We start from the raw sequence: 23663 nt of genomic DNA, 5'->3' as shown, positions 1-23663 counted from the left end.
CTGTTCTTGAAAACTTAATGTCACCTGTCCAAAAAAAATGGTGTTGTAAAGATCAATTCATTTAACAATCATCATAATCAACTTTCTTATTCCAATTATTCATGCGTTTTTGTAAATTAACATCTAAAATGTTAGAAGATATAGAGAAGTATGTTAACCAAGGACAAATAGACTTAGGATCTATATATTTTTTGCTTAGACATGATTATCCAAACCAACCTATTCATAAAAAAGATTTATACAATGCGGTATATCAATTTCGTTAGAAAAACAATTCAAATGCATTCCAGATGTTTCAGCAATTACTAGAATGGAAGGATTATGAGCCACTCTGGATAGTTAAGCTTAAATTAGACCCAATTTCAAGGAAATTAAGCTCTCTTTTCTGAATGTCACCAGTACAAAGGAAGCATATAGCAAATATAATAACATTATAATACTTGATACAATATATAACATGAATAGGTTTCAAATGATGCTATGCATCTTAACAGTAATTGATAATAATTACAAAACTAGGATTGTGGTAAGTGCTATTATTGAAGATGAAACATTAGATCTTTAATACTATACTTACTGAAATAAGAGTTTGTATGTTCTAGAGTTATCTTCACTGATTCAAATCCTTCAATAATTCGTTCAATTAAAGAGATTTATCCTAATATCTAGTGGCACTTGCTGTGTATTTTCCATATTAATCTGAATCTCAGAAAAAAGCTTAAAGGAAAATTGGGTAGTCAGTTTAAGGAATTTCACTATAAGTTCTATGCATATCGCAATTCTCTTTGTGAGAAACTATTTGAATGCAGATGGAATCAGTTAATAGATCAATATCCAGCAACAGCACAATATCTATTTGAATCACTCTATGTTAAAAAGGAATCATGGACAATTCCTTAGGTACACAAATAATTTACTACTGGAGCCCAAAGTACATAACAAATTGAATCGATTAATAAACATATACATGATAAAGTTGATTGAGCTACCTCGTTAAGTATTAAAGATCATGTTAAAAATGAAGAATATCTTGAAAAGTTTGAAATTGAACGAAATGCATTATCTAAAGTTGGAAATGGATGCTATTATCAAAAACTTCTTAACACTGGTAATGCTTGGAAAACAGCAATCACAAATGAATCAATCAGTATGCTATAATGCAAATTTATTTATTTATTTATTTATTTTATGTGAAGCTGGCAGGGGATACAAAACTGAGTGTGATTCCGAAGTAATACAACCCAACTAAATCCTACCATCGAATTCCAGAGGAGCTGGAGCCCAACCCGAACTTCTTGAAAAATAAAAGACCTGCACTACTACCACTACCGATAATAATCCAGGAGAACACACTGGGTAAAAATAGGGGGGAAAAAAAAAGTGGAGAGGACAACAAGAAATTGTGGTGCATACACATAAACCTATTCTATCCTAAAAAATAATACAATTCTGAAATTCGTAAAACCGCTAATTAAAGCGTAGGCTAAACTAGTTTCTGTAATAAAGTTAAAATCTCTGCTAAAACCGCCTTGTTATCTTTATTACCACCCTTAATCTTTGAGGTATTCTTTGCCTTCTTCTGATTCTTCGGGTGTATCTCCTCCTGGTTATTATTTTTTGGGATTTTCTTCGAGGACGTGGGTTTATCCTTCTTCTTAGGCTGTTTACTTTCCAAATTTTTATCAGACTTACCTGACTTTTTCGAATTCGATGTATTTTTAGCCTTCGGTTTGTTGTGTGCTTTCTTCAAGGTAGGAATGGAGTGTCGACACCATTTCAACTCCTTACCATCAGGTACGAAAAACTGTGGCGTATCTAAGGCCCTTAGTGTGGTCTCCCAATTCTCGAAATAGGCCACAAGTTTCCTCCTTCCTTTACTTGTTTGAATAATTTTAAATGAGCTAGCATCGCACTTCATTAAAAATTCACATGGTTTACGGTCCATCCACAAGGTAGCCATCATCATATCCTCCGGAATGTCATGAATAACTGCTTGGAACTTTTCACGTTGTTTTCTTTCTCGTAAAGTCCAACTTGCAGGGAACCATCTAACGGGTATACCTCCCAGGTCTGTCGTCCAATATTTATTAAACTGGGGAAGGCAAAAGAGGAAAGTGCTATTTTGACTCGAAGAGTCTGATACTTATGTTGCCGTTTAACGGAACATTTAATAGCGTTCCCCCAAAGTTTATACAGGATATCGTAAACTATTATGTCTCAGATTCGCTCTTGCTCCTCTCTGACAGCTTCGTATCCTGTCAGTATCTGTGTAGCTTCCGGTTCGGATGATTTCTTTCCCTTATGGGAATTTTTGGCTGATGTTTTCACATCAGGTTTTGCCTTTGTTGATTGGTTCACGACTTGTTTATCATCTTATCATCTGTAACACACGCCTTTTGTTTATCTTTCTTCCAGGAGTTTTTGGGTATTACAGTTTGATCAACAGGGGCGTTACTATATCAGGCATTGATGGAAGCTTGATAGGTACCGGATTTGGTGGTCTTTGTAATCCTTGGCGTATTAGATCATCTACATCTTGCTCAAAAAATGGTGACGCATCCATTAGGTAATCATCAGTATCCTGAGATTCCTATCATCATCATCATCATCATCACCCGTATCACCAAATTTGCAATAATATTGGGTAGAAAAATCATCCCAAGACCTGGACGCAGAATATAGCGCTATAGAAAATATTAGCGAAAGGGTAGTAGGTTGTATATTCGTAGCTTGAGCTTGTGCAGCGAAGTTCGTGGGGTTGGCTGAGTCGCCAAACCTTTCTATCAGTATCTGGGCTTTATCCTTAGGTACTGAAGGGTTTTTTTCAAATAAGTCTTTAAGGAAACCGTCCTTTATAAAAGAACTTAAGTAGTATGTAACGGAGTGAAAATAATTCTCGTTAAATTTAGAAACAAAGTCTAAAGCTTCTTCGTTTGGTGTTCGGCTCTTATCCATAGACATTTTTATATTTATGTAATAAAATTTAATAAAGGGATTATTTTTTAAAAAAAATTATTACGCAGAAATTTTCGTAAAAAATGTATTCGGGAAAGAGTTTTTTCATATCTGCTATAATGCAAATCGGATTATAGAATGGCAACAGTTAATAAAGGTAAGTAATGTTGATTTTTGATATTAATTTAGATTTCATTATACTTCGTCTATATGTGATTTTGTGACTAAATTATATTTTCAATACTTCTAGATGGAAACTGATAATGGAGAAATGAGTATTGGAATTAGAGAACAGGAGCAAGATACACAATAAATTCTTTTCCAATCACTAATTAAAACTATTCCACCAGAAGCTATTATAGAAGTATAGTATGTACGAGCAACTGGAACTAAAGGAATAGATCATTATGTGATTCTGCTTAATAAAGGAACACATTTATATACCTGTCTTCTTTTAATCAATAAAGGGTTGGTATGTCATCACTTTCTTTGTGTTGGTACTTATTCCCAATATGCAACATTTTATATAAGCATAATTCCAAACCGATGGTATTTGGATACCAATATTCATCCAAATGATCTTTTGCAATAACATCCTTCTATTCCAGTATGTAAATAGAAAAAAGTATCAACTTTCAGCACTTTTTTTTTGTTTCGGGTTGATTCACATGGTTTCCAACCATTTGTAAAATCAAGTAAAGCCATTTACGTGGAATTATTTGGATTATTAAGGAAAGGTATTGATTGTGCACTTAAGACAAATATGCAACATGAGTTAGTGAACTTACTTAAGGCTTTTATTTATGATGCATAAAATAAAAATGTTCAGGAAGTAGAACCCTTTGCTGATGTTAATAACCCAGCTATTATCAACGACCTCCAAAAAGGTTTAAATTAAATGTTGAATTGCCTTCATCTAAGGGATCTAATAAATAAGTATTGAAAAGATAGTATACAGGATAACATAATAGATCATGGTATTATAGACGAAACAAAGGGGCAAAGATGCAAGAAGTGTAAGCAGTATGGATATTACTTAAAGATGTGTGCATATATAACATGTATGTTTAGCATTTATTGCATGTATGTATATGCTGCTTTTGTATGTGATTTATATTATGTAATTTTACAATAAAAACGTACGTCTGAAATCTGTGCCAGGTTATTAGTGTCAATCACGGTGATAAATAACGGTGACAAATAAATTTTTGGCACAAAAAAAATTCTAAGTCCCTCAGATACTTAGTGTTTTTGAACTCGTAGCTGCACGTGATCAGGTGACACATAAACATCACTCCTTCCTATTATAGAAGTGATCAACACTAATCTGGCACAGATTTCAGACCAGCAATAAAAACGCCACAGTTAAAAGTCACATGTTCTGTCTTAAAAATATTATAAATATTTATGTCACGTGATCCAAGTTCAAACATTTTGTGTACAAATAGAAATCACCATTTTATTAATATATAATAAAAACATTAAAATATTAAATCTCATTTTCTTGAGTCAAGCTATTATTAATTCTTTAATACTTAAATTCATATTGTAATAAAGACATAATGAAAATATTTGAGACTTTAGAATATTGATAAATTTATGCCAAATTGCCAATTAAATAAAAATTTTTTTTGGGGGTTTAGTCATATGTTTTGATGCAAAAAATGAATTTCTGGAATTTTTAGATTTTTTCAGAAAATTTCTGGTATTTTTCAAAAACTTTTTGTACGCTAGTTATAATTACTGTATATTTTACTATAGGGATATAATATGCTACATTAAGAAGTTTTAGGCAGGTGTGTAATATGTTGAATAATACCATGTGTATACTTAACACTTTTTAGTGTTAAGCAACAAACCTTTTATCAACTGATGCTATTTAAAAATATAGTAAAATAATGCTATTTAATAACATGTAATACAATATATTTTAAGTATAGAAAAATGACTGAAAAATGTGTAAATTAATTTAGGGTGCTGTCAGATATTTTAGGAGGAGGGGGGTAACTAAAGATCTTAGGTTACATATAATATTATATAAAGAATTATATATATAAAATATTTTACCTATGGGAGGGGGGTAAGCTCTTATATTAAAGTAATATTAGGTAATATCTGACAGTGCTCTTAATGTATTATTATTACTTTACAAATTGTATACTATTACTGCAACTATCTAATGTAAATTCTATATAAAATTAATAAAATAAAATAAAAAATTTATCTAATAAAATTTTGTATAAAGAGCCATCCAAAAACTTATAAAATAAAAATAAATGTTTTGTTATATATATTGAATTCTTTTTGATCATATTATCTGTCCCTGCCAATTCACTATTTATTATAAAATTATTATAAATTAATTATGTCTATCAAAATACATTATGTCTGTCAAAATAAATTTAATTAGTATTTTGTCATTTTGACGAAAAGTATATCTGAAAACATTAATAAATATTTTCTAAAAAAATTAAAAAAAGGTAAATTTTGTAATAAACAAAACTAGTTCCTGGCCAACTCAAAACTTCTGAAACTTATAAAAAAGAAAAAGGAAATGTCAGTAAATATTTTCTAATTTAAAAAAATAAAAAAATAGAAGTTTCATGATAAAATATATAAAATTTACTATTTTTCCAATATTCTAAATCCCAGAAATTAGCTAAAGAAAGAAAATATTAGTAAATTAGGGATGTTATTCAAGTTCAGAAAATATGATTCAATCGAGTTTAAAGTAAAAACTACTTGAATTGAGTTTTATGATCATGTGATTTTACTAATAGTATTTAAAACTCAATATGTTTAAATTGGATTTGAAATTATAAAGTATAATAGCATAACAATTCGTATATGCATTAATTTTACAAATAAAATATTTTGCGTATTATATTATTAAATCAGGTTTAAACTATTTAAACTAATTGCTTGAATAAGCAAACTTTACTAATACATTTATAAGTATAGTTTCAAATATAATTCAAAAATTGGTTTATGTGAAGCTGGATTCAAATTAGTTTAATCAGGTTTAAAATCTAAACCGAACTGCTTAAGCAATCTAACATCCCTATAGAAAATGTTTTTAAAAAAAAGTTAAAAAAACTAAAGTTTTGCAATAAATATTGCAAAACTTACCATACTATCTAAAAGTTTGATATTTACAAAAAGAAAAAAAATATTAGTAAACATTTCTTAATTATATAATAAAGTTTCATACCATTTTGTTGCAAAACTTACCATTTTGTTTATCTGAAAACTTGTAGACCTACAAAAATTAAAAAAGAAACATTAGTAAATGTTTTTTAAAAAAAAGTTTTAAAATAAAGTTTCATAACAGATGTTGTAAAACTTACTATATTATTCAAAAGTCTAATACTTACAAAAAGAAAAAGAAAGAAACATTAGCATCATTTCTTTAAAAATAAAAAAAAGATTTTAAAGAATACCTTCAAAATCTCGTCTGTGAATCATTCAGAAAGCTACTGATTTTAAAAAAAAGGAAAATGAAATATTTAATCATATTTCTAATATTTTTAACATTTTGTTAAAAAATAAAAAAAATACTTTCAAACATTTTATTAAAAAATAGAATAAAAAAAAATCAGAATGTTAGCCAATGTTCTAATTAAAAAAATTAAAAAAAAATAATATTTTGAAACATTAAGAAATGTTTTGTTAAAAAAAGAAAAAAAAAATCAGAATGTTAACTAATGTTTTGATTAAAAAAATATTAAGAATAAAGATAAATATATAAGTATTATTTATTAATATATTACAAAACCTTGCACTAGATGTATTTTCATCTGCTCTGCAAAATTACTTAGAGTATATATGAGTGGTTTAGAAGGCCATTTTCGAGTTATTTAACAAAAACCGTTTTTTGACAAATCCAATTTTGGAACTGATCAGCAAAGACAATAAAATCAGTTATTATATACTAAAGTCAAAATCTACGTTCTGTCTATAAGTGAATTTTGTAAAACAGATGAAAATACATCTAATGTGTAAATTTGAAAGCATTACATTAAAAAAAAAATTTTCAACTTAGATTTTTTGAAATTACTGCACCACACTGCGCTGTCAACCTGACACAAATTTCAGACGTGCTGTGCTAACATGTAATCATTTTACAAGTGTAAAATAACCAATTCTCATCTTGGCTTGATGTTGAATCAGTACCATTTATAGTATCAGTGTTATATATATCACAATATGCGATATCTGATTTAAACATGAAAATTTATTGACTCTTAGCATTTTACCTGAACCATTATTTAGCATTATTTAGCACTAATAATTAATGAATTGGAAATATTTTGGGCTGGATTAACACTAAATTGTACTTATAAATGCAAAAATAGAAAGAGAGTTCATGACGCTTTAATCCTAATATCATCTTAGTTTCATGCTACAGATGTGAGAAAAAAGCAAATTATGAAAATAGGCAGCATAATTTTGCTGAAATATATAGATGATGTAGACAACTGGTTTTCTGCTAAAGATTTGAATAAGTACTAACAAAATGCATTAAGTTGGTAAAGATGCAACTCAGATGCTAGATAATCCAATTTGTTATGTCTATCATATTTTGATCCTATTAGATTTATTACAGTCAATCCAATGCATTGCTTATTTTGGTATTTTGACATTAAATTCTTTAAACAAAATTCAGAAAAAGATGGATAGGTTTCAAATACCATCTGATTTAGGTCACACCAATTTTATGGCTAATTAATAGTGAATATTCTTTACAATTTATTTAACTGTATTACTTTGGGAATACCTTTCAGATGTAGATAGTAAAATTCTTACTAATTTTATCAGGATTTGTTCAATTTTGGTAAATCAGATTATTGTAAGAATATATTAATTTTAACACTTTTTGAAAATCATTGGAAAAGCATTTGAAATTAAAATATCTATCAGCTGGTAATTATTATATAAGAAAACAATTGGATTCTTTAAATACAAATGAGCTGTATATTATACAAATAATCAATTGCAAATAGCACTCAATAAGTTGAAAGTTTGAATCACAAAATTCATGATTGTGTTTGTTCAAATTCATCTCTTTTAGCATTAGCAAAAGAAATCCAATATGTATTTGACAAGAAATCAAGAAATTATAGCTAAAAATATTTGGAAAATATCCATATGTCTGAAAAATATCCAGAAAATTGATTTATTAACTAGAAATTGATCTATTTCTATGAGTAGAAAACAGCTGATTTGAAGATAATTTTTCATCATTAAGATCATCAAGTATACTAGAAATTAACTTTTTTCTAAGTATTTAAATAAGTTTAATAAGCTTAGCAATTCCAAATTTGTAAAAAGGCCAATTTTTATAAAATTTGAAATAACATAAAATTTGTATAATTTGTATGTATAATTGGCTTCTATAATAATTCCAATAATTTTTTTAGAATTTAATATTTTTTTTACAAATTTGGCAATTTTATATACATTCACTTCTGGTGAATTTTACCTTGATCTGCAATCATTAAAATTTTAAATTTACCCTAGTGAAATTCACAAGTGATTTCATATTACACAAACATGTAGCATATATTTTGTTTTTTGCAAAATGGCCAGCTTTTCCTGGAACTTCTTAAGGTAAGATTTTTTTATTTTCTTATTACTTTGCTAGTTTAATGTTCTTTTTCTCTTATTCTAACTTGTTAACTTGTTTTTCAGAAAACAACAATTTCAAATAACTTCAGTATTTTGCTATTTTATTATTTTCTTTATTGAAAATGATACTAACAGTTTCTTTTATTTTCTATCATCCACTTTATTCCCTTTTCATTTTCTATATTCATTTCATTCTATTTTCATGTATTTTCTATTGTTTTTTTCACTCCTTTTGTTTTTTATTATTCTATTATTTCCTTTTCCCATTTTGTTTTTAATTATCCTTTTCATTTATCATTGTTCCTTTTGCTCCCATATCATTTTTCATCACTTCATATCACTCCATATCGTTTTTCATTCCTATTTTGTTTTCATCATTTTATTTTACTTTCATTTTATTTTTCATTATCCCCTTCGCTCCCACCTTCATTCCAATTTCATTTTTCACATTGTCCTTTTATGCTTTATTGCTGATGGTTTTTCTGGAATTTTTGTCGTACTTTCATCATTTTTTTATTAATAGTACTGGTTACAGCGCTTTCTTCCACTTTTTCACTAATACTGCTAGTTACAGCGGTGTCGCTTTTTGCCATTTTAATTGTTATATCCTCATCTGAAGATATAAGATTTGGTTCTTATTGAGAACCAGCTTGTGAAGAACCCTGTGAAAAAACAGCCTGTGAAGAACCTGGCACTTTGTGAGGTTCATTGTTTTGTTATTCTTGCTGTCCTTGTATAAAATTCGATATTTTTTCAAAAATACATTTAGCTTGTTGGATAAAAGCTATTAATTTGGATAATCATTAGTTTTAAGTATATCTGATATCTGCTGTTCACCGATCAACTTACCCAATAGCTCATCTATTTTCTCTAATTCTTTCTTATTGAACATATTTAATGAAAATTTTAAAAAATAACAAAAAATATTCACAGTAATAGAAAGAAATCAGTATTTTTTTTCAGATCGATTATTTTCATCATTTTTAACAATTTTATTTATTTTCAATTGTTCTAATTGTTCTAACAATTAAATGATTAATAAATTTAATAAATTAAAATCTGACTATTAATCATTAGACTGTATAATGATGTATTATGATACGTGAAATTTGCAGAAATTAAACAACACCGGAATATGTTAATTAATAAGATATATCATTGACTTAAACTTTTCTATTATTTATTATTTAGAAATTAAGCAACACCCGGTATGTATTATTAGTTAATAAGATATATCACTTGAACTTATTTATATATTATTGGATGATTAAACTAAATAATAGTCTAATAGCAGCACGTACAATAATAATATTTATTATCAGTTTGACGGGACTGTTTATAATAATTTTATTATTATGCTAATACATAGTAATATGAGATAACCAACCTAAATAACAATTATGTAAAATCTGCATGAACTTATGAGGATAACTGATAATATTTATTATTTGACAAGTATTATATCGAAATAAGACCTACTCACATATTTCACATATTTTAATTTTACCGTTTTCATCCTTTTTACCCTCCTCACTTCTGATATTATTTATTTTGACAGAGGATGCTAGCATTAGAGCACTGCTGAACGAATTTATTGTTTGATTATTTAATAAGTTCCCATTTCTGAATTATTAAGTAAGGATAGTTGAGTTTCTAATATATTGATTTTTTGTTGTAGAAAATCATTTACTTCTTTCTGCATACTCATGATTTCTGTTATTGCATGATTACAGTTTTCTAATTCTACAACCTTTTTCCAAGATTCTATATCTCTGATCGTTGCGTAATTCGACATTATTTGTAAAGACTCATTTACTCACATTAAATTCTTATTCTCTCATATCAGGTTCTGCCTGGCCCATTATAACCCTAGGATTAAAATTTCATATTAAAAATTTCAGGCTTCTGACAAAAGTGATTCCTCAGCTTCTGATAAAGAAAGAAATCAAAGAATATTATCAAATTCTAAAAAGAAAAGAAAGTCGCATATTACTTAAGAAAGTGATTTATCTAAAGAAGAACAAATAAGAGCGGAAATCATAGCTGCTTTATGTGAAAAATACAAGTGTGATATGCATAATACACCATGCTTTATTCAAGAAAATCGCCATTTACAACTAAATCCAGCTAGATTACAGCTTTGGGCATGTGAAATTGTAAGTAATTTTAATTATTAGCAAATTGATTTTGCATTTATTTCAATTCTAATTTCAATAAAAATTATAGTATAATAAAAATACTACTTATGACATTCCTCCAATATTTCCAACATTCAATGCAGCATTGGGCACGTTGGTAAACAAAAATAATGATACACAAATACCAACTATAGCGTCTACTACATCCACTATACCTGTTAATCCTATTGTAATTCAAATGCCATATCCTTATTCTTATTCTCCTTCAAATACATTTATAGGACCCAGAAATATATATAAAAGAGTCAGGTTTGAGTTTGCGTATTTTGAACTAAAAAAATCATGAAAATCTTTTCTTTTTTAGATAATTTTTGATAATGCCAGTCAGAATTTATTTCCTATTATAGTAACCGACTGGCATTATCATAATTCCGGCCCTGAAAAAATGCGTACAGCTCATAGTAAAAAATTTTTTTCATCACCTGACCCCTATATATATATTTCTGGGTCCTACATTTATTCATCTAACATCTATTCATCCAATATCATCACCTACTACAAATCATGAATTACCTTCAGTTACTGAATTTTTTCTTAACTTAGATCAAAAATATAATTGTAATAATGTATATTCCAAATTTGAAAATGCTTTTTTAGAAGAAGAAATTACGGTAAATGCAATTAAAGATTTGACTGATGAACAAATGGTAAAGTTATACAAAGATATTGATTGATTAGTATATTTTTGTATTTCATTATATAATATAATAAAAAATTGTTTACTAATAAAATTGATATTCTAATTTATTTTATTTTTTATAATAAATTTTTTACAAATAAATTGATGACTTAAAAAACGATTGTGCCATTTGAGGTGTAATTTGACTGCATGCAATTAATAAAGTATATATTGGATCATTACAAGCATCCATAAAATCATAATTACATTTAATACATGATTAATTATTGAAAATGCTGTTTCTATAGGGTTATAATCAGGAGAATAAGGTGGAAGAAAAATTACGTGACATCCCAATCCTTCTAATGGCGAAATAAGATCATCATCATAATGTATTCTGACATTATCTATTATAATAACGCTATTATTACCAGAATAGGGATTCATTACAGGAATCTATATTGAAATATTGAGAATTTATATAAGTTATAATTTTAAATAATATTATAATTTTACATACCACTTGATCAAGTACAAATTTAACAAATTTATTTTTATCACATGCCCCTTCAAACACATCAACTGCAACAAATCCATCTAAAGTAAGAGCAGGCAAGATTGTATATCTTTTTCCTTGTACAAATACCACTTTTTTGCATGCACGTATATTTCTAGGAGAATATCCATATAATCTTGACAAACTTCTCTCATCCTTAGTACTTTCATCAATAAAGATTAATTGATTTGGAGTATAATGCTCACCAATAATTCCTAAATAATGTGCACGTATAATTTCACTTTTCTCATATGCTTTTTTTTGTAACTTTATAAAAAAAAAAACTATAATTAGAATATGCAGTTTCTAATTTTTTTCTGAAAATTAAAATTTTCAATACCTTTTTTCTAGTAATTTCTAAATAATGAAGTGATCTCCAGAGTGTTGCAATAGAAGCTCTTTTTCCTGTAAGATTTTCCATCTCACTCACCAACTCGTTTAAATACCTATTAACTTTATCTCTAATGAGATTTTGGAGTATATACATATCATTTCTACTGAAAAGCTTTCTTCTTCCAGAAATCCCTTTATATGGATTGGTAACACATGCCCATTTTTCATAAATATTTATTATTCTAGTTACAGAAGACTTGCTCATATATAATGTATTAGCAATATCTATAATAAAGAAACCATCGGTATATAAATATACTACTCTCCATCGTAAATTTTCACTAAATTCTTTAGGTATGAGGTATTTCTATTTATAAATAAGATAAAATTTTAGTTGAATAAGCAGAAATAATCATAAATATAGTATAGAACCTAATGTTAAAGTGAATCTAACAAATAAAAGCGAAATAAATCTAAAAAATACATACACAAGGTCTTTTCTATCAAGAAATAAATATTTCAGTTCAAAACTTTAGTTGAACAAGCGTTATAATTGTAGTTATTGCAATATATAATGTAGACCGAATGTTAAAAAAAAATTCAAAGAAAGTACAAAAACATACGCGTTATAACCCAATCATCATGTGTAATACAAAAAATTTGCATGTTGATAAGTATACATGCCACCCAAATTATTTTGGACTGCCGTAATTATAAGTAAAATCCCAAATTCAATTATGGCATCCCAAATTATTTTGGCACTTTACATAGTAAATTATATATAAACCGAATGAATTATGGCATCCCAAATTATAATTATGGCATTCCAAAATAATTTGGGCAGCATGTATATTGATAAGCAAAGCATAAAGTTTTATATGTACTACTTTACAAAATCACGAGTTTTCGCCAATTTTATTATAATTGATCGACATAGTGCAGATTCAACCAAATTGAAAATGGCGATAATATTTTACATGAATTGATTTGTAATACAATATAATCCTGATTGCTTCCAAAAAGCAAAAACATATTTTGCAAATAACTTTTGATCTAGCAGTTCAATTTTGATGATATTTTTTTATTTTTTTTATTTTAATCAGGGTAATGAAAGTTCTGTATATGCGACTCAAAATGACTTACATAGACTTGCATAACATAAATAATATAGTTAAAGTATTATAAAAATTAGTGTAGGACAAATTTTATTATATAAAAAATTGATTTAAAACTCAACTCATTTATAAAAAACACTAATCAAAATTGGACCTGAAATAATTAAATTTAGGAGTCAAATCAAGTACAAATTGAGTCTGAATTGAATTGAATTTTAGAGGAAAAAGTTGATTTATGTGAAACACTATTGGTAATAATATCTGCAGTAAAATTCTTTTTAATTTCTGTAATCAGTAAAATTAAACCTGCAATCTCAAGCTTAATGAAGGAGTGCACCTTAACGACTGCACTAAGGGAAATCAACCCTCTGAATGCAAATGAATTATGTAATTTATATAACTGCTATAGTTATCATTTATTATAATACTAAAAGAATTTTGTGATTTTTAAAGTAGTTTTATTATAAACAAATTTGAAATTTTATGTAATGCTAATATTTTTAACAAAAAAATACTTTAAAAAATTAAGAAAATTATCAAAATTCTTTTAGAATCATTAATAATTGACCATTTTCTGCATAATACAATAAATTAATAAATTATAAATTTTTGAAAATTAATTGTTTTTAGAAAGGTATACTAATTTGAAAAATATGATAAAATTTTTTTTGAATAATACTATATTATTTATAGAAGTTTAAATTAGTATAAAAGTATGCAGAAACATTTTTATTTATGTATATAAATAAGCCTTTGGTTAGTTTATAGTATTTATGATAAAAATAAAAATAAACAATTTGAAATAACTAAGCAGGCAAATTTACCTGCATTAACAAAGCAAGAGGTCAATAACATTATTTAAATAATATACAACCACCTCTAAGTATGGATTATTAATCTATAAACAAAAGAAGTTTATTTTAAAATATATGCTTCAGGGAACTATTTGCAATATATAAATTATGTGATTATTATATCATAATTAAATAATTATATAAAGTAATAAATAAATAAATTTTTTTTTTTGTTTAATTTTTCAAATTTTTTCGGTAAAAATAATCGCAACTATATGTAAGTGTATGTATTTAAAAAGTTAAATTTACTGAAAAGATTTTTGAATTTCTGAATTATCCGCATAATTTTGGCCATCTACATTATGAAAATCTATAATTTATAATATAAATTAATTCATTATTTTTATTTATCAATTTATTTACCAATAAAAGTATAGTAATAGTAATAAATACCCAAAATTTCATGATACATCTTCACCTTCCATTCATCAACAGGTAGATCTGCATCATTAAAGGACCAATCAAAAGGCTCATCTGCAATAGGTTCGTCAGATTCATCGTGATATGGTTCTAAATATTTATGCGCCAACGCTTGCTCAGCAGTGATACGCTTCCTCGGGTCAAAAACTAGCATTCTTTCAAGTAAATCTAATGCTATATTGAAGATATCCAGAAGGAATATTAGTTTATAAGTTGAATGCTAGTTGCTTTAGTAACCTAGGTCTAACAAATTTCGTTTTTATTACCTTCAGGTTCGGCGTTCATAAATTTTTGAGAAAAAGGAACTTTTTCGCGTTTTGGCAAAGATTGCACAAAGCGAAGTGTCTAAATTTTGGATTAAATTATTTTTTCTTCACAAATTATAAATTATAAGCTGAATGAAATAAAATAAAAATATACATTCTCACTACAAATAGTTTGAATTACATCATCAGGTGGCGTTCCAAGTAATTCAGTGATAATTGAAAATTGATTGACATCTAATAATAAATTGAAAATATTTAAAAAATTACAAATAAATATAAATTAAATAAACTATTCTTACGGTCTTTTCCTGGGAATAAAGGTTTTCCTTCTAACATTTCAGCAAAGATGCATCCCGCACTCCAAATATCAACTATTCATAGTATCAGAAATTAATTCATTATATTGTATAATTATGCCTAATCACAAAGAATAATGTATACCTGCCACATCATACTTTTGCCATGTAAGCATGATTTCCGGAGCTCTATAATATCTTGTTGAAACATAACCAGTCATTTGGGGATCCTGAAGACGTGCAAGTCCGAAATCACAGATCTAAATTTGAAATAAAATGCGTTATTCCAATTTAATAATGAATAAATTATTAAAGTAAAAATAATACGTTACCTTCAAATCACAATTTTCATTAACCAAAATATTACTTGGTTTCTTTTCATAAGAAAAAAAAAAATTACTTGAGTTTTTGAACTAATTATAAAATCAAAATCAAATGAATTATAATAATTTAAAGTTTACGAACCAAATCCCTATGCACAACACCAGCAGAATGGACATACTTCAGCCCTCGCTAAATTGTAAATTATTAATCAGCAAAAAATAAAGAAAAATAATGATAATATATACAAGAATAAATTATTAAATATTTTAAGTTTACCAATATCTGATACAAAAAGTATTGAATGAATTGTTTTTCCAATGGACGAGATGTCAAAAGTCTGTGTAAATCGGTTCCCAGCAATTCTGTAACAAAATATCTATATAACAAGTATAAGGAGAATAATTGACAATAAATGTTAGTTTAATGACTAATTCAGCTAAATTTCGCACAAGAAAAGAAATATCGCAACCTAATTCCGAGATATTGACTAGGTCTTTTAAATGGAAACTAAAGACAATTTACATACATATCTTCTAACGGAGAAATAAAAATGTCACTTAAACTAATAATCTAAATTTAGAAAATAAAATATATTAGTACAGGTGTTTAAACATCAACTTAAATTTCTATTAAATTGTTCTGAAAAACAACATTCTCATGTTTCAAATGTTTCAATAGTTTAAGTTCACGATATGTCCTCTTTGAAAGAACGGGAGTACTAAAAGGTTTCATGATCTTCTTTATTGCAACGTTTGTACCGGTAAGTTGGTCCTTTGCAGAGCTAAGTAAAATTATGAATTACTCAATTTTTGCTTGAATGAGATATCCTAAAGAAATTAACATACCAAACTAGACCAAAGGCTCCCATGCCAACCGGTTGAAGATCCACATATCTAATTGTGTAAAATTACGGAACGATATATAAATTATGGCAACATTAATACTTGAACTGAAATAAAAATACCTTGTTGTGACTTCAAAAACAGTTCCGAAGATCGATAGTTTTATAAAGTCAGCCATGATAACTAATTAATACAAAATTATAACGAAAATATAGAAGTCGGAAAGAATTGCGTAAAATAGGTAAAATGGTCATCTATTATTTATAATAATCAATTATAATTGATGAAGTCATATTGAGGTCATCAGTTCTTTGTGAAAGTTCTTAAAAAGAAGTATGTTTGCCACAACGGTCTAACCAAAATTGATTATCATGAGTTGTTCACGTGATCATTAAATTGAATATCTAATGCTTGATCTCACCCCTAGTTTAATATAATATATGAACTTCAAAAATGGATATATAATAATAATTCAGATTGAATGAAACTGTAGGCCCGTAGCTTTATAAACCCCTAGCATTGTATTACACAGTGTAACTTACGTAATACAACTCTTACCATAAAAATCCCAGTCGCCTCCAAACTTTCCCTCCTCAGTGACTCGGCGTTTTTACTCTGAGGCCATTTTCAAAACTACATTTAAGTTTCCAGTTGTTTTAATTCAAATTGGCAAAACGATGGCTCAAAGCAAGAGTGCCGCTTATGATTATCTTATAAAGCTTCTTCTGATCGGAGATTCTGGTAAAGATTCTTTTTAGTTGAAATTGATTGTTCTTTATACGTTTGCAAATCTCGACTAGACTAGAAAGAAAATCACCATCTGCTTTTGTAAAAAGCTTTTACTCTCTTAACTTTGAAGGAACTATGTTTTTTTATTATTTCAAGTGAAATTATAGCACAGTTTATACTAAACTTCAAAATCATTCAGGTGTCGGCAAAAGTTGTTTATTACTCCGTTTTTCCGATGACTCCTTTACTCCCTCTTTTATTACTACTATTGGGATCGACTTTAAAATTAGGACGATCGAATTAGATGGAAAACGAATTAAACTTCAAATTTGGGATACTGCTGGTCAAGAACGTTTCCGCACTATTACGACAGGTATTAAAATTAAAATTTTACTTAATAATTCCAGGATTAAATTATATTATTGTTTTGCGCTAACACCCTCTTCCTGTAGCCTATTATCGTGGTGCTATGGGTATACTTTTAGTATATGATGTCACTGATGAACGATCATTTAAGAGTATCCTTTGATTTCTTTTTGTATTTAGTGAATTGAAGTTGTTCAAAATTAGTTATTGTCTTTAACATCTTTTGGTGAATTAATCAGACATAAGGAATTGGTTTTCCAATATAGAACAACACGCTAGTGAGGGTGTTAATAAGATTCTCATTGGAAATAAGTGTGATTGGGTTGAAAAAAAGGTGAAGAAAATGTCAAGCAAACTCGTTTAGCCTATTATAATTCTGTATATTAATGAATTATTTTTTTAAAAAATATATTATATTCTAGGCGATCACGAAAGAACAAGGTCAGGCACTTGCAGATGAATTTGGTATTAAATTCTTGGAAACTAGTGCTAAAGCAAATATCAATGTTGAAGAGGCATTCTTTACTTTAGCTAGGTTTGTATATAATTAACTAAGAAAATTTTAAGAAGAAATTTGAAATAAATGACATTATATTTTATTACAGGGATATTAAAAAGAGATTAATCGATACACATGCACAAGAACAACAAAATACTCATAACAAAAGACTTGAATTGGATAACAAAAATACTAAATCCAATTCAGGGTCAAGTTGTTGTAACTAAGTTGTCATCATCATAAACATTTAGTTTGAGCGTTGACTGACGAAAGTAAATTCTTAATTCTGTGTCAATTTTTATTTTATTTTATTTTATATATATCCTTTTAGCGCCGCTTGTTAGTTTGTCTTAATTCATTCATCCTTAATAATAATGAGTAAATTTTCTATTTATTCAATCGAATGGAAATATTCTTTGATTTTGATGTTTTTGTTATTGTTTTTTATAATTTATTACTATATTATTTCCCCTACCCTATAGTGAAACTTATTTTATTTTTGAATGAAAATTGAAAAAAATGATTGTCATTTTTAATATTTAAAATTTTAATAAATTAATATAAAATAAGCCGCAATCTATTAATAACGTAATATATACATGAATTTTCACGTGCCTTTTTTTATGGAAACAGAATTTTTTCATCAATTCAGAAAGGATGGAAATTGAGACGCAAAGCACTACTTTTTCGCTTGATAGTATCCTTTATAATTGTATATATTTGTTTTTTAAACAGAAAAAAGCCTTCCTTAGCATGCTCTGCTTTTTTAGTTTTGGCTTTAACAAATGAGGCTAGGAATACTTATGGCCTTAGACATCAAGACTATTCGCGTTATAGGTATTTTTTTTTAAAAAAAAAAATCTCTATCCAGTTAATATTTAGGTTTTATAATTTTTTATAAATTGGGATACTAGACAGTATTGTACACAAAAGGTTCACCGGCTTCGTAAATCTTTGAATTTCACTCACGGCAAAGGAAAGTCTTTTCAAAAAAAAGAAATATCCAACATCGTAGTTAATGATGCTAGGTGATATACGTGTGATTTATACATGAACTTACGATAAAGTTTCTTATTAAAATAACTACGTTAATGATTTATATTAAGATATTTGCGGATCGTTTTGTTTGATACTGAACGTGCTTGGAGTTATGCTATGGAATTAAAAAGAGAATCTAGATCAAGTGGTGATGTTCGCAAGAAACATCATCTAATAAAAAGGTTAAAAAAAGCAGCAAAATGCGGAGAACAACTAGAAAAATTGTGCTCACGAGATTCCAATATAGTGGATACTAGAACTTACTTTGAAGCACAAGTTAGTACTAGTAAAATTTTCAAGTTTAGCTACTTAATAAATTGCTAAAAATTTTCTTCTCTGCAGGCTTATTCTGCCTTAATGTCTGGTTATTTTTTATTCGAAAAACAGTCTTGGCAAGCTGCATTAGATAGATTCGCTGCAGCAAGGTAGTGCAATCAAGAACCAGATGCTATTAAGGTTTAATTTATGTTAAATACACTGTTATTACTTTAGAACGATATACGAGAAATTATCTAAGGCTGGATCTTCTCATCAAGAAATTCTTTGTCAATCTGCGATTGATGATATTGATCCGAATATCCGTTTTTGCGCATTCAAGTTGAAGCTAGGCACTGATAGTAATACGGGAGTTGAAGATCTTGTCAAAATAACCATAGGAAAGAATAAAGGCGTTGGCCTTGATTTATTGGAAGCGGAAGTAGAGGTAAAATTTTTGTTTTTGATTTACTTCAAATTTATTATTGTTATTGGATTTTTTTAAAATATATAAATTAACATATTGCTTCTTATGATAGTCTGTTCTTGCTCAAACTCGTCAAGAAAAAGCCGCTGCCCTTACATCCATATCTTGGCGTGGCCGTGTAGTACCACTTAAGAATGCAGATCTGGCGATATGTATTTTACGAGCACGTGAGGCTACAACGAACCTTGAAAACGCTTCAGATGCGAATGCAGAAGAAGCAACTAAGATGGAATTATTTGACCTTCTCCTTGAGGCTTATGGAGATGCAGAAAAGTTTACCAAAAATGCTGTGAAGGAAGATGCGGTAAAATATAATCTTTCTATCTTTATATCCATTAACAACGTCCTAATTTATTATTATACTGTTCTATTCACTTATTAATTATTTCTGTTAACAAAGGAAGCTACGGCAAAAATTAAGTCTTCTAAATCAGAACAAGTTTCTGCGGACCTCAACTTTGTATACAATTATGTAGCATATAACTATTTGTCCCGTAGAATACAGCGAAATTTAATGCTCGTCAGTTCATTACGATTGAGTTTAGAAAATCATGAACACGTGGAAGAAGAGCGGCTTGTTGGAGGAAAATATCAAGATATAGTTAAATTATATGATAATGTTTTACAGGTATAGTATGAACTAACTAATTTGTTATGTTTTTTATTTTTTTTTATCTAATGCAATTATGCAATTAATTGTTTTGAAATATATAGAGTCTAACCGAGATTAGTGATCTTTCCGCAGTTCATAATGATGTTAATTTATCTAGAGAGATTGATTCTAAGATTTGGTATTATAAAGCATGGAGGTAAAATCACTTGTGAATTCCCATAAAAAAATTTTTTTTTTTTAATTATTAAGAAAGTTTTGGTTATAGGACCTTATATGTTGCCTCAGCTTATTCGGCTCTAAATAAGGAATGGGAGGCAATACTTTTATATGAGCGTGCTAAAGAATACAATGCTCAAGCAAGGGCTTCATTGTCTCAACTAATACCAGATAAAGATGATATACTAGTTGTAACTTCCAAAGAAATTGCTGAGTTGGAAAATATTTTGCGTGGTCTAAAATGTAAGGCCCGAGCTGCTTGGCACATTGGGTTAGATTCTAATTTGACTAAAAAAATGGGTGAATTGAGTTTTGATGACAAATCCAAAGCTGACAGTAATATTGATAATAGAGATGAGGTAAAAAATTTTTTTCGTTTTATCATTTACATTATCGATTATAAAAATGTGACTAATTTTGTTTCAATTATTCATTAAGCCATCTTTAAGCAAACGCCTTAGCCAATATCCGTCCAGTTTGTCAATGAAAAATGTGCGACTAATTGATTTTCCACCCGAATTTACTCCTATTCCTGCCAAACCATTATTCTTTGATATTGCTTTTAATTACGTTGATTTTCCTTCTACTTTATCTCAACGTGCTGGAAGGAAAGCACCAACCAGTTTTGGAAACATTTTTAATAAGTTATGGGGCACTAATTGAGTTCTCAAGATTTACTAATGAAAACACATTTGGAAATATTATTAAAGCGCACCAATTTCGGTGTTTATCCCGTTTTTTTGTTTGAGAAAAATGCAGCTTTTCTATTCTAAACGTGTCAGATCTTACATTATACAAATAATATATCTTTTGGTTCAAATATATTTACTATTCAGTTGAATAAAATAGAAATTTTATCTTACTCATCTAATTATTTAATTATACGTATCATTTACTTCCGAAATTATGCGTTTTTTTGCGTATAATTCTGGCTAGGATTAGCATATATGATAGTGTGAAGTGGCTATAATAGCTTAAATTATTGACATTGTAAATTTAATTCTAATTATTTTTAATTTACAGTATATAATAATAAAACCAGAGTTTTTATCAAATAACTATTTATTTGGGCAATTGAATTTGTATTTAAATTTGGAATTTATACTAATTAAAAGATTGTAATAATTATTTTACAGTAATTATATTTTAAATTAATTAGTATTATAGAATAAAATAATAATTTTAAATAAGAATATTATAATATTTTTTTTTTATGATTTGCAAAATATGCTAAAACCTTCTAATTTCTTCAAAAATCTTAGCATTATTTATTAAAAAGATTTTTATAATTTATACCAACTTTTATACATATTACATAACTCCCTATAAATGCATTCTATATAAATGCATTATATAACATATATCCTTTTAAAAATGCATTATTTAGTTTGATTACAAGTTGAGAAATTGGTGCAATTTATTATATACAGTCAGACCTCTATATAGTCACCTAATCAGTTCTGCAAAAATCAGTGACTGTATAGAGGCTTTTACTATAATGTGATTATACAAAGGTTTTTTTATATAGTAATTATATATATTGGTATTTCCCAAAGGTGTGATTATATAGAGGAATTTTATATGATGTGACTATATGGGGTGTGATTATATAGAGGTCACTGTATTCAGTTTTAAATGATCTCAGTTTTTTTATTATTAAAAAACAAGTTTAGTTTTTTTAACCAATATTTTCAAAAAAAATTAATTTTCTCAATTTTTTTATTATATAATATAAAAATATGATTGATTTTAATAAAAATTATCAATTGGATGATTTGTAAATCAAGATTTGTATTTAATTAAATCATATTTTTTTTGATTTGATTAGATAATAGATTGTAAATTTTATAATTCAATCCAGATTTAATTTAAATCTGATTTACAAATCCAAATATTTTGCAAAATTCTAATATAATATCTGGAATTTATAGAACCTTACTTATTTATAATAAAAATCACCATAAAAAATTTTCTTTTTAGTTATTTTACTTTTTTTTTAAATTCTATTGGTTAATTAATTAAAAAGAAACAAAACTATAATAATATAATATGAAATTTCCTTTTATAATAAGATTTGCAAAGAAGTTTATATATAATTTACACAGGTCAAAAAGTAAAAAATCAGGTATCAAACAGTCACCAATCAGTTACCAATCAGTCACCAATCAGTTACCTGATTGGTGATTGATTGGTGACTGATTAATGCCTGATTTTTCACTTTTTGATCTGTATTACCTTAATAAAATTTAATTATATTAAAAAATAAAGAATTTCTTAATTTATATTAAGTTGTTATAATTTTTTTCCTTTTTAGATCAATTAACCAATAGGATTGCTAGTAATAAAATTACTAGTAAATTTGAAATTTTTTTCAGAGACCTCTATTAGAAGTAAGCAGAATTCTAGTATATGTATTTTACTATTTTTGTCTATTCTACAATTATTTAACAAATTTTTTCCATTTTTTCATTAAATTAATTCTACTTAACTATATATGGCCTGATAAATCATTAGCCAAAAATGTAATTCATAATTCAAAATATATAAATAATTACATTAATCATAATTATATTAATAATATGATAAATTAATTTATAAAAATAAAATAATATTTATTTTTATATATATTACAAATTGCGTAATAAAGAAAATTTGATTTACAAAAAGTAGTGCAATAAACATAACTCACTACTTTCAGATATATTTTATTATTTCCCTAGTATTACATAGCAAATATATATTTAATTTATAAGTCAAGTATAGTGAAGTTGCTTTGAATATGGATATTACTGACACAAATAAATTTACGCACTTTTTTTTTATTATTTACCAGTTTGCTGGTATATGTAAATATTAAAGTTTAATAAAATTTATAGAAAAAAAGACAGCTGACTTTATCATATTAATAAAAATAACTAATAGCCAATTAGTTATATAAATATCTTTACTTACAAATATGAAATTATTAAAGAATTTATATACTAATTATTGAACATGCAAATTACTAAGCTATTTATTTAAAAGAAAAAAATAAATAGGTTAGTTATACTGATA

The 23663-nt window shown here is 27.1% G+C and overlaps 5 protein-coding genes across 5 annotated transcripts; 3 read left to right on the top strand and 2 right to left on the bottom strand.

The window, feature by feature from the left end:
• Positions 1-10655: 10655 nt before the first annotated feature.
• On the top strand, positions 10656-11089 carry OCT59_018715 (uncharacterized protein; the record flags this gene model as incomplete). Its single annotated transcript, XM_066135577.1, has 3 exons — positions 10656-10739; positions 10810-11030; positions 11086-11089. 3 exons carry the CDS (start codon positions 10656-10658, stop codon positions 11087-11089), a joined length of 309 nt encoding a protein of 102 aa, XP_066004851.1.
• A 652-nt stretch (positions 11090-11741) lies between these two features.
• OCT59_018714 (uncharacterized protein) lies at positions 11742-12554 on the bottom strand (the record flags this gene model as incomplete). Its single annotated transcript, XM_066135575.1, has 3 exons — positions 11742-11762; positions 11921-12223; positions 12297-12554. The coding sequence occupies 3 exons, from the start codon at positions 12552-12554 to the stop codon at positions 11742-11744; spliced, it is 582 nt and encodes a 193-aa protein (XP_066004850.1).
• A 1552-nt stretch (positions 12555-14106) lies between these two features.
• Positions 14107-16584, bottom strand: OCT59_018713 (MAPK protein hog1; the record flags this gene model as incomplete). The annotated part of the gene is made up of 13 exons (XM_025314391.2): positions 14107-14568; positions 14652-14852; positions 14945-15023; positions 15099-15178; positions 15244-15315; positions 15386-15500; positions 15573-15614; positions 15706-15753; positions 15841-15940; positions 16091-16134; positions 16216-16345; positions 16410-16457; positions 16529-16584. The coding sequence occupies 13 exons, from the start codon at positions 16582-16584 to the stop codon at positions 14504-14506; spliced, it is 1080 nt and encodes a 359-aa protein (XP_025185210.1). The 3' UTR covers positions 14107-14503.
• Positions 16585-17001: 417 nt separating this feature from the next.
• Positions 17002-18592, top strand: OCT59_018712 (Ras- protein Rab-8A). Its single transcript, XM_025314392.2, has 6 exons — positions 17002-17147; positions 17335-17508; positions 17588-17653; positions 17741-17835; positions 17924-18036; positions 18107-18592. Exons 1-6 carry the CDS (start codon positions 17084-17086, stop codon positions 18225-18227), a joined length of 633 nt encoding a protein of 210 aa, XP_025185211.1. The 5' UTR covers positions 17002-17083; the 3' UTR covers positions 18228-18592.
• A 65-nt stretch (positions 18593-18657) lies between these two features.
• OCT59_018711 (uncharacterized protein) lies at positions 18658-21480 on the top strand (the record flags this gene model as incomplete). Its single annotated transcript, XM_025314393.2, has 11 exons — positions 18658-18697; positions 18771-18837; positions 18915-19028; positions 19107-19314; positions 19381-19463; positions 19531-19741; positions 19833-20084; positions 20181-20408; positions 20495-20589; positions 20659-20968; positions 21048-21480. 11 exons carry the CDS (start codon positions 18658-18660, stop codon positions 21270-21272), a joined length of 1833 nt encoding a protein of 610 aa, XP_025185212.1. The 3' UTR covers positions 21273-21480.
• Between the last annotated feature and the right edge of the window lie 2183 nt (positions 21481-23663).

This window comes from Rhizophagus irregularis, chromosome 28 (genome assembly GCF_026210795.1).
Source record: "Rhizophagus irregularis chromosome 28, complete sequence".
NCBI classification, from domain to species: domain Eukaryota; kingdom Fungi; phylum Glomeromycota; class Glomeromycetes; order Glomerales; family Glomeraceae; genus Rhizophagus; species Rhizophagus irregularis.
This window is presented reverse-complemented; position numbering and strand designations above follow the sequence as displayed.

Excerpts from the sequence above, each read along its gene's own strand:
- OCT59_018712 (XM_025314392.2), top strand. The coding sequence starts at position 17,084 with ATGGCTCAAAGCAAGAGTGCCGCTTATGATTATCTTATAAAGCTTCTT. Across the intron at positions 17,509-17,587 it reads TTTCCGCACTATTACGACAG|CCTATTATCGTGGTGCTATG; the intron begins GTATTAAAATTA and ends CTCTTCCTGTAG. Across the intron at positions 17,654-17,740 it reads TGATGAACGATCATTTAAGA|ACATAAGGAATTGGTTTTCC; the intron begins GTATCCTTTGAT and ends TGAATTAATCAG.